The 12,057-nt window shown below is 36.9% G+C and overlaps 1 protein-coding gene across 12 annotated transcripts in view; it reads left to right on the top strand.

Moving 5' to 3' along the window:
• The window catches only part of NCOA2 (nuclear receptor coactivator 2), a 306,182-nt gene that overhangs the window by 182,909 nt on the left and 111,216 nt on the right, over positions 1-12,057 (top strand). For all 12 annotated transcript variants that reach the window (XM_033203006.1, XM_033203007.1, XM_033202998.1 and 9 more), the window contains one exon: positions 10,303-10,407. In XM_033203006.1, coding sequence (XP_033058897.1) covers positions 10,322-10,407 — 86 coding nt within the window. In that variant the 5' untranslated portion in view covers positions 10,303-10,321. The remainder of the gene's footprint in view (positions 1-10,302; positions 10,408-12,057) is intronic.

Genomic DNA, 12,057 nt, shown 5'->3' with positions numbered 1-12,057 from the left:
GGAACCTTTAATTCTTCCTGGTGGACTCAATGAAGCCTGCGTAAAGGGAGTATGCTTTGAGCTGCTTTGGAAGGATAGACCAGATTTTTCTGAGGAAGAAGGGCAATTTTAGTAACCTTTACTGGAAAGCTCTTCTGATTTAGATATATTTCTTGCTCTGAAAGAGTCAGTAGAAGAAAAAAACATGAGCGGTCCATATAGTTAAAGAACGTAGGATATGCTAGTGACTCTAAAATACCTAAATATCTATGTTATATAGAAGAACTTGGGGTAAATTTAAGTTTACCCTAAGTTTTAAGTATAGTTATAATACAGATTTAGTAGTTTGGAAATTGTTACAGAAATATCCTTTGGTTTACCAAAGAAAATAATTTTTACTTGAAATTTCATTGCTAATACCAGTAAAATGAGATTTGATTTCTCATTTCATTCATTGTAGGCAGTCTTTGTGCCGCTTAGTACCGTATAGGTTTACCTCATTTTTTGCAATATTTTTTCTGTAAATATGCATATAAACAATTAATACACTTACAGTTTATATTCCAAAGAGCAGGTTACTTTAAAAATTCCGTTTGTTTTGCCTAGGTTTTAGTTTGTTTTTCCCAGCCGCACAGTCAGCTTTCTTTCGTTCCTTTTCTTCTTTCTTTTGTTTCTTTTCTTCTTTCTTTCCTCTGTCCCTCCTGTTCGTTCGTTCGTTCTCTTTCTTTCTTTCTTTCTTTTCTTTCCTTTCTTTCCTTTTCTTTCCTTTTCTTTCCTTTTCTTTCTCTCTCTCTCTCTCTCTCTCTCTCTCTTTCTTTCTTTCTTTCTTTCTTTCCTAGTATAAACTCACAAAAGTCTGATGTGTTAATGAAAGGGAATTTGGAAAATACAAAAATTAAATTATACCCATAGTGCCTATTGAAATACTTTAATTGCTAATATTTTGATAACTTTTATGTTTTAAATTAATTTTTAGTTCTTTAATTTTCTGTTTAATTTTTCTTTCCAAATTCACCATCAGTTTAGATTATTTTGTTAACATTTATAGTCTATTAAATTCAAATAACAGTTTATGTTTATTAAATAAGCCCTTACTATATGCCAGCTGCTCTTCTGTGCCCTTTACATTTCATGCTCTCAGCAAGCCTATAAAGGTGTGTATTATTGCTCCAGTTTTACAAATGAAGAAACAGAGCTCCAAAGAGGTTAATTAAATAACTTGCCCCAGGTCAAATAACTAATATATGTGGTGTTCTAGGGATTTCCAGCCAGAGTTAACACCAGAGAATGTGATCTAAGCCACATTGTACAGCTTTTCATATGATTAATGGTTGCATATTAAAGAAATTATATTATGAATCTTAGAGATCTGTTAGAAAGCTCTCAGATAACACCCATATGAGAAGACTTTGCTGGCTACCTATGTAAAATAGTATCCCTCACCCCATCTACATTATGCTCTATCCTAATCTTCCTGCCTTGTTTTTCCTTTTTTCCTTTTTTTTTTTTTGAGATGGAGTCTTGCTCTGTCATCCAGGCTGGAGTACAATGACACGATCCTGGCTCACTGTAACCTCTGCCGTGTGGGTTCAAGTGATTCTCCTGCCTCAGCCTCCTGAGTAGCTGGGATTACAGGCACGCGCCAACACGCCTGGCTAATTTTTGTATTTTTTAGTAGAGGCAGTTGTCACCATGTTGGTCATGTTGGTCTCGAACTCCTGACTTCATGATCCTCCTGCTCCGGCCTCCCAAAATGCTGGGATTGCAGGCGTAAGCCACTGCGCCCGGCCCTACCTTGTTTTTCTTTATATCTCTAATCACTATCTGATGTGGTAAATATTTTTGTTTTGCTATTCCCCACTGTCTCCCTACTTTCCTATTAGAATATAAGAGTCACTGACTTGGTCTGTTTTGTTTATTGCTATATTCTCCAATAACTAGAACTTTGCTTGGCGCATAATAGGTATTCACTAATATTTGTTGAATGATTGAATGACCTCTACCCTCAGTTTGGGTTTGTGTAAATTCTGATTTTTTTTAAAAAAAAAAACCACCTTTGGACTGATAGACTAGAATACCCCCAAGAAGATCTGCATTCCTCCTTAATAAATCATGGCCTGATGCTGCCACTGTCTGAGAGTCTCAGGATGATGGGCAACTTCAGTACGTCCCACTCTGGACAGGAGAGGATAGGGGTAGGGAAACAGAGGAGCGGGAGGACAGGGAGAAGCGGGGCGGGGGTGGGGCACTCTGCACCTAGCCATGATATTGTGTGCCTACCGAGAGCCAGATTCTTGTTTCCAGACAGTTTTTGCCAGTTGTACTTGTTATTATAATGACATAATTTAATTAAATATATGTAACGTATCGAGTGTGAGTTTGAAAAGATACATTTGTTTCTGTGAAAACTGAGACTCAAAGTGAAATGAACAAACATTGCTGCCAAATGGGTGTATAGGACACATAACACATGTCTAATACACTGGGAAAAAATCATACAAATCTGTACCTTATAAGCACTTTAAAGAAATCTAAGTGTCTATAAGTTCTAGGTCTGTTTTAAATAAACAGAAATTGGAGAGTAGAGACTGGTTTTATTGTCCACTATTTATATGATAAATTATAGGTATGATTTTTGCAAGAAAAGCACTGTGAAACACCAATGGAGACTGAGAGTCAAAGTTACATTTGTGTTTAAAGTTAAAAGGAAATTATTAAAGTGGAATGTATCATTTTTACAATTACCCTTCATAACTGACTTTTTAAATTAACCAGTTACCATTTCTGAAACAGAAGAAAGAAGGTTTTTACTGTTTTGAGTGAAACTGAGCATTCTTGGTATGCCAAATAAAATTTCTAGTTGGTGTCTTACTAACTTCATAATAAATTCAATAATAACAAAAATATTTGCTTATCTTCGGGGAATAATTGTGCATGAGCTGCGCATGATATCTTTTCTGCGCTGGAATGTGAGCTGCAGGAGGACAGGGATTGTTAGCTGTTTTGTCTTGACTTTCTCTCCAGTGTCTGCAGCAGTGCCTGGAGCGTTAGTTATTTATTGAATAAAGGGATACATGATTCTAACATACACACTGTTTAACAGAAAGAAGTGTTTTACATTTCACAGTGATACTGTTTTTAAGAAAAGGAAAAGTGCTTTCAAATTACATAGTCACTGTTGACTAAGTTAAAATATACTGCTTCCTATAATATACACTAGTTTATAAATTTCTCTCTTCAGTGAAAGTATCAAAGTATAGGAACCTTTAATGCCCACATTACAGTGGTTAAGAATTGAGGAACTGTTTGGATTCATGAACTCCAAGATTTCCTGTGTGGCCTTTTTCAAGTTACTTTATTTCTCTTGTACCTCAATTTCCTCATCTATACAATGGTGATAATCAGGCTGTTACAGGAACTGAAGGAGTGCATACAGGTAAAGTACGTAGAAAATGCCAACCAATGTAGAAACACTCCATAGATGATGGTTGTTATCATTACACCCATGATCTGTGTGACTTAGGCAAATTACTGGAAACAGGTCAGAGAGGTTATATAATCTGTAAGATGTATATATACATATCAAATTGTGGTTTTTAAGCAAGGAAATATGTGCAGAGTAACCTAACTCATAATAAGTCTTCAATAAATGTTAGCAAAAAACCTAAACAACGTATTATGCTATGAGAGAGAACTCTCATTTATTTAAGAACTGTTGACAACTCAAATGATTAAAAAAACACTATTTGTATAGGTACAGACTGCCTTGCCCTTGCCAGTTAACTTTCTCATGAATTGGAAAGTCATTTTTTAAATCTCATAACAAAATTTAAAATGGGTTTCAGAATAAAGAAAGATAATTGAATTTTAGTCTGGACAGGTTATGAAACTCAAGCACAAGCACTACATTGTAGTCCTTGGTTTGATGACTTCTTTCCAGAATGCTAAGCCTTTGGTGAAAACTGGTTTTCAGAATAATAAAAAGACACTGAGTACACTCTTCTTGAAGGGGAGAGAAAATGCTTACATTATGCAAGGAATGCAGCTTCTTCCCGCGATGTTTTCTCATCTGAGGACTTATTAAAACCTAGTCTTGCTATTCCTGGCCATATTCGCACCAGCTGATGTCGATATATAAGCAGTCCAGTGACAGGCTATGTTAAGGAACTTGGCCTATGAGAATTCAGAAAGTAGAAACCATCATATGCCACTGATGTCAGACTAGACATTTTCCCCCATGTTGGTAATGATAGTTTAGAACGGCTCCCTGCTACTTATGTATTCTGCCCTGAATTTTGCTAAGGTAAGACTTTTAAGGAGGTTTTCCCCTTCTTTAGGAGAGACGCAGATGATGGATATGTTACAGCAAAATATTTGTGTAACCAGTGAACATGAATGTAGCCATTTATTTGATTATTGCAGCATGTGTTAAAGAGCTGCTGCTGCCCGTTTGCAGCCTAATGTGTTTATTACAGTCTTCCCAATGGCATCTTGAAGTGTCTTTCAGCTAAAAAATTCATGAGTATTATTGGCTTTCAGTCAGAAAATGGAATATGTTTTCTAGTTACTATCTAATATACCACTTTAAGGCCATTATACAAAAGTAATCTAAGAGTAGACGATACTGAGAGGAAGAAATTTTTAGCTTAAACATTTGTTTATACACTGTTATTACTGTTCCTGGACTAAGACACAGCATAAGAGAAGGTAGGTGCTAAAACCATTTTACCTAGAGACTAGTTGTAGTTGTAGGATATGTTGCTCTCTTTAATCCTCTACCTAACGATAAATGGCTAGTGTTTTAGTGTTGAAAAATCATATCCTAATAATAGTGGTTTGTGTCTATCTTACTGTTATTTTTAAAAGGCAAATGTACAGTAAACTGATCTAAACTAGTAAAGTTGAACTTATTTGAAAACAAATTTTAGATTTTTCTGGATTTATTTGAAGTAAGTCCTCTAAATCTTGGTAACTTAACTGTTGTTACTATATGAATTAATGTAAAGTTTTCTGAGTCTGTACATTAATCTATAGATACAGATTGTAGTATGTGAGGCAGATTAAAATTTTACTGTATGAAAACCAGGAAGCACTACAGTGTTATGTAAAGATGAAATTAAAAGAGACCTTATGATCTAGTAAAAAAGAGTAATGACACTTGGGCGGAAATAATACATAATTTTACTAAGTAAAAATTTAAAAAATATTGTGTCATGTCCTCTATCACTGTTAAATGCATTACTAGTTTGCCAATGGGGAGCAAAGTTTGATTTTCTATGTGCTGTCATCCTAGCATTTAGTAAATCCACATAGTTCTACTTCTATTTTATTTGTCTGTGTGATGATTCTTTGTATGAATCAACAGTATATCCCTGAGTAGTCTGTATATTTCCTGCATAGAATATTTATTCAACTGTTGCCAGAAGTTGGGATCTTGCCAAAATGATGTCTGCTTTGGGTAATTTCGACCAATTAACCCTATTTGAAAAGAGATCTTTCCCCTCCTCTAGCAATTGGATGTCTTCTGTATCATCTTACTGACTTCCCAAGTTTGGCTTACTTTCTGTTCTACCTTTCTCAGGCATCTACAGCCAAAGAGCACATTTTGCTTATTGAAGCATTAGATACTATGTTTTTTAGACTTATCAGAGCCTGGCCCAGAAATCTTGCTTTTATGCTTATAAGGGGATCACTCTTGGAACACAGTATACTTTGAAGAAAAAACTGTTGCCAGTTTAGAATGAGCAAATGTTTTCATTTGTGGGAAAGCAGTAGTGGATACAGCTTTAGCTATTGAGGTGGAATTCTGAGAAACAGTGGGCTCTAAAAGATTGTCCTTTAGTAGTTTAGTTTAATAGAAATGGAAGGGTATTTAAGTGAGGTTTTATATATATACTTTTAATATTGGTTGAGCATTTCTTGGTTTTAAAAGTCTGTAAAGGATTAGATTACATGTTACACAATTTCTTATGTGTATTGTAAAGAGAGTTCAGAAGGAACCTCAGAAGTCTCTGAGTCTTTCTGTTCTCATAACAAGAGCTAGATGATTTATCAGGCAGGTCCTCTTCAGGTAGACATTCATAAGAGAAGTTTTCCAGTAGCTCTTTCTATGTCGTTTCTAACTTGGGGAATTTCAGAGAGGGCCTAACTTTAAGAACAGTTATTGGAGCTAGCAATTGGGATAGATGTTCGATCACTTTATTATGTTTGGTGTTCAGCAGCACTAGTATCCTTATTCTTTAACTGAATTTGTTCTGTATATAATGCATCTGGCAGTTTTACAAGCCTTGTTTGGAAGATAGCCTGTCCTGATAAAAGATAAAATGCATATTATCGTTTACATAAATTATGGATGATTAACAAGCTTTAATAGTATGAGATTGTGTTGAGAGCAAAGCTTTGTTAACTTGTAAGTTATATTGGTGAATCCCATGAAAGAGTACATTTTTGAGTTGTGTTGAGGTTTAACATTTTATTTTGCTTTCTGTCATTATGCTAAGGATTCAACTGGTTTTGTTCACCCCTCCCAGAATACTGTTACTTTTTAGAGATAAAACTTACTAATCATAAGGCTGTAACTCTTCCCTACTGTCTAGCTCATCCAAGTTGATATCAAGGGATGTAAGGGAGGATGTATGGTCACTGTGAAAGCAGGGCTATTGTGTTGTTACAGATAACAAGAATGGATGATTTGAAACTTTTTTTTCAGCCTTGTCCTTTCACAACCCCCAACATCTGTTAGAAACTGGTTTGCTCTCAATGACTGTAATTACCATCAAATACAGCCTGAGAGTTTACTTGTGTCATTTTCAGTTTTTGTGATTTACATTAAACAGTTTCGGCATTGAGAGTGAGATGCTTAAGAATTTTAATTTCATGTGAGTGTGCAGCAATTATAAGAAACTATTAATTTAGGGCTGGTTACCAAATGAAATTTTAGAACCTTCAGTGCTACCTTTTAGTATTTTCCATCTCCTGCCTTTACTCTGGAAATGAATTTTTTAACTTCAGTCTACAAAAGTACATCAAAATTCCTCTGTCCATATCGTTTATTTTAGATATTTCTCTATGAGTGAATATACACTAGAATGTACATTTATATAGAAAAAGTAATTTATATAACCTAGAAGAAAGTCATTTTTATAACTTATGTATCTCTCTCTGGTTTTTATTTGCGTCACTTCTGCGTTGCCCAGTATTTTGAGTGGGGGAGAAATGAACTCACCTGGCCCCACCTCTTGTTCCAGTGTGAAATACTGACACTTGCTGCCAGCCCAGCCTCCTCACACAGGGCATCAGAAATATCAGACAGTCCTCTAGGTTAGAGCACCTCATTCATGAGGTTTTCTGTTATTTATTTGACTCTCCCACTAAAACGCAGGGCATAAATTTACGTGTCTGCTCTAGGACTGCAGCTGCCTGTCACCCCCCGTCCTCCTCCTCCCTTTCCTGTGTCAGTGTTACATTCTCTCCCCCGTTTTGGTCTCAGGTCTGTCTCCTTTTTGTTTTTATGGGTGATTTGCAATGATTTAGACAGGGCACCCCTGCGTGTTGGCACTTCCTGGAGGTTACCAGGAGGCAGCCATCCTTCCTTGGCTTGGCGAGGCATTCCCGACTCCACCTCACTTTTCCCTTGGTGGTGGAAAGGTGGGTAGGAGGTGTGTACTGGGGCACATAGCCCAGGAATATTGCTCTGAGAAGAGGACATGTGCATTAGACACAAAAATATAAGGAAGCAATTATGTTCATCAAGCCAAAAGTTGAGATTTTGAGGAAATGTGTTTAAGATACCACTACATAATAAAAGGGAAAACTTGGCATTTAAATAACTTACTTCAAGAGTAAATTATATTTTCAGTCTACAAATAGAGTGGTTTTTAAGCCAACCTTGAGTAGGTACAAGCAAATTATAAACAGTCTGCTCAAATGATTTTACTATACTTAGACTAGAAAATGGCTCCTTATCTCCCTCCCTCTGGTCCCTATGTCCCAGTGCTGTCCCTCATGTGTTGCAGTTGTTCGCATATGTATTTCGGAATATTCACAGGTAAATGATGCAAATAATGTTAAATCATCCTCAAACTGGGTGTATATGACTTTAGGTAAAACAGTCATTTCCTTTAATTGTGTTTTGAAAGCTTTCTGATCTTTCTGATAATACTATACTTTTTAGCAATACTTTTGGCGGGGGGAGAATAGCCATTTTAACAGCAAAACTTGCCACCTATACCTACTGTATAGGGTATTTTGCTATACTGTATATTGAAGGCTATATTTGAATGATAGAAACTTTCTTACGTTTGTATGACTTCTAGAAAGCTGCTTTCAGAGTGAAAATCTCCTAGGTCATTTGTTGAAAGCTTACTTAGACTGGATATGTAATGTTTTTTCTTACATCTCATGATTGAAACCATGAGAATTGTGGTTCAGAGAGAAGTACTGAAAGTGAATGTTTATAAGGTATCATTTGAGAAGGATTCTGGAATTTAGGGTTTTGTTGTTGTTATAGAGATGGGATCTTGCTGTGTTGCTCAGGCTGGTTTCCAACTCCTGGTCTCAAGTGAGCCTCACATATCTAAAAGTGGTGAAGCTTGGACATGAATACTGGCCCTTAACTTCTCTGCTATCCTGCCTCTCATAGTCTGCCTCTTTCATAGTAAATAAATACAGATTATACTTATAATTAAGCCAAAATTGTGACCACGGTGTGGGACATAGGGACTTGGTTGCATTGCTCCAACCAGCAAGAAGCCTGGGTGTCAGCTTTGAGAATTATTCCCTTCTGTGTTACCTCTTAAATCAAATGTGTACCATTGGTGCAGCCTCCCTAAACGGATACAATATTTCTTCATTCTGCTTACGTATGACTCTTAAAAAAAAAAAAAACTAACTCCACTGCGCTATTGTATCAGAAGTGGCCAGAAGAAATTAGTGTAGTACAGCTGAGACTGGGCACCCTAGATGACAGGGAAGAAGTGGCCTAGCGGTTTGACTGGTATGCATTATGTTCCTTAGCCCTCCTTGCTCTTTGTCCTTACTCTTGATTGTCCTCTGTCATCTTCCTTAAGTTCTCTGTCTTCTAGTGCACTTGGCCTTCCCTTTGATTTTTTTTTTTTTTTTTCCTATCCAGAAAAGAAAAGAAGCCACTACGAAAAGTAAAGGAGGGCAAAGGCGATTTAGAAGTCTGGGGGCCAGAAGGAAGGGGAAGTAGCATAGAATAGGAGCTCTAGGAAAGACTTTAAATGCAGATTTCAACTTGTTCTGCTGCATTGTTTTTTCTTTTGGTAAGCAGTTATTGAATACCTTGAATAGCAGTCTTTTATGGTTTCCTCACAGTCTTTGTAAGTCTCTTTGTTCAGCTCTTTTAGTACTTAAACCTCTGTCACTGGCTTGTTCTTGCTTACCTAAATAGTATTTTGATTGTGTTAGTGATGACGAGCACACTGATTTTCTTATATTTTTTTTATTTTCTTACCGAGAGGAATTCAGCAAGCAGGAGCTGATCATGGTCCTTCCCACTTGGGGTCAGTAAAGTTCACCTGACTTTAGGGGCATATCTTAAGACCTTTGGCGATATCAGCCAGAACCAACTGAGGGAAGGAAAGTTTGGAGGGGGCAGGATGTGAGAGAGGAAGCAACCATGCTGTGTGCAGGGAGGCGAGCTGCCACGGAGAGAGGGCACCGAGGGAGGAGCAACCAGGCAGCTCCTGCAGGAGAGCCGGACAGGAGCTTCTCGAGGGGCCAGGAAGATCCCCCACTAGGGGGCATTGATTAAGAGGCCTTGTGCAGGAACTCGGGGCTACAGGGGTGTCAGATCTACCTAGTTAAATTTGAAAACCTTCAATTTCGTGTCCTGGCGTTGGCTCTTCCCTGGGCTGTCTGTCATGGGTGAGCTATTGCAGCACAGACTTCACATTGGCTAACCCAAAACAGAGACTGGGAGGAGCCCCTTACAACACCTGTAGTTTCCACATGGTGCAAGATCACTCTTGAAACTGGAGGCTGGCAGCCCAAACCCAGAGCTGGTAGATTGTAGTTCATAGCGCTGTTGAAATACAACTCCTGTTTAAAGAGTTTGGGCCCAATGAGGTAGGCTTGTTTGTTTCTTAAATGTTAACCTTTACATTTGCTTAATCTTAAAAGATTTTTTAAAAGAGACAGCTTGTATATTAGAAATTATACATGCACATAAAACAATGTGTTAATTACTGGTGTCAAATTTCTGATTGGAGTTGAAGTTCTTTTATTGTTGGTAAAATGATCAGACACTTCATCATCAGCTCTCTTCATTTTTCTCTTCCTCTTCTCTGTTTTCTGTTTTAGTTGCTGATATGTGTTCAAGATGAGTGGGATGGGAGAAAATACCTCTGACCCCTCCAGGGCAGAGACAAGAAAGCGCAAGGAATGTCCTGACCAACTTGGACCCAGGTTAGATTCTTGCTGAGAAAAGGAATCATCAGTATTGTCTATTAAAGCCACAGGAGTGCTTCTTTGTTATTTTAGCATTTATTTTACTCCTGATTCAAATATTGTGTTGGTTTTTCTCTTTAACAATTAAATCTTTGAATATATACTTACTTACATTTTGAATATGCAAATCAGTTACAGATTGTATTCTTTACAAAAAGAGGAAAGCTGTAAACTTCTGATATCTTTTGACTCTTAGAGTCAATTTATTTAATAATTCTGAGTTTTTCACACCTTTTCTGTTAGATTACACAGCATTTTAACAAGAAGATCCTATAGTAAAAAGATGTGCTGTTAATTTTATAATGGGTTTTATTTTTTGTTGTTTTATTTTTAATGACATAAAATGTTAAACCCATGTACTTCTGAGTTGAGAACAAAGAATGTGACTCTTCAGTGAATAAAACAAACAATTTTAAAGCAGATTTCATCTCATATATTATGGGTGGAAGTGTGAATTGCTATAATGCCCATGTAGGGTAGTTTGGCAGTATCAAAATTATAAATGCATATCCTGTTTGAACTAGCCATTCCACTTTTAGGAACTTTCCTGTTACATACTTTCATACATACAAAATGATGTGTATATGAGGTTACTCAAATTGCAAAAGATTCGGAAAAACCTAAATATCTGTTAAACAGTGTGGTACATCTAGAACCTGGAACACAGTGCAGCTGGGATAAAGATGAGGACGCTCTTTATGGGTTAATATGAAAAAAAAATCAATCTTAAGAATATTGTTACAGATGAAAAGCAAGGTTTAGAAAATGTTTATGGAATACTACCATTAGTATAAACAAGGAAGAAAAAAAGAATCTATTGTTTTAGGATAATCAAGAAACAGTAATTGTTGCTACCTGTTTCGGTGGTTGAGAACTAGGCAAATAATTCTCATCAAAAGTAGAAGAGAGACTTTTCACTTTTTCGATGTTTTAAATCATGTAAATAATTTTAAGAATTAAATAAAAACAACACCTTCTTTCTACCTAATGGACAATAAAAACATCAGACATGAAATAGTAGGGAAGAGGGCTAGGAAAAGTCATCAAGAGAGGCAGAGCAGGAGAAAGGGCAAAACACCAATATTTTATATTCCCTTTTCCCCTTCTAGTTGCCAAGCAAAACATCAAGCCCATTAAATCTCCACTCTCCACATCCCAGCCCCCAGCTCCTCTAGGTTCCCTAGTACTTCCTGGTAAACCACAAACTTCTGTCTGTCAGATTGCCTTTAATAGTCAGGACCCTACCTGGGGAGGCAGTGGGAGAAAATGGGAACTGTTCCAGCTGTGGGCTGTAGTGGCGGGTCTCTGAGCCCTCCCTCTGGTTGCTTTTGAACACAACTTCCCTTTCTCACCTATTTGTCATTTATTTCTTACCTTGTGTGAGGGCGGGAGGGCATGAGTGGAGGGGGCCAGAATGGGAACTGGGCTATTCTAAGCATTCCAGCCACTCTTTCCCTTTTGCTGTAAGAACGGAAGCTACGGGTAAAAATGAGACTTAGTAAAAAACACAAATTCTGAATTACTCTGCCAGTAATTCGTGGGGTGATCTTGAACAAATTGTGTAAACACTATAAAATAGAGACATTGTATTATATTATGTATTACTTC

The sequence above is a fragment of the Trachypithecus francoisi genome, unplaced genomic scaffold (assembly GCF_009764315.1).
Source record: "Trachypithecus francoisi isolate TF-2019V2 unplaced genomic scaffold, Tfra_2.0 Lachesis_group7, whole genome shotgun sequence".
In the NCBI taxonomy this organism is placed as follows: Eukaryota; Metazoa; Chordata; class Mammalia; order Primates; family Cercopithecidae; genus Trachypithecus; species Trachypithecus francoisi.
This window is presented reverse-complemented; position numbering and strand designations above follow the sequence as displayed.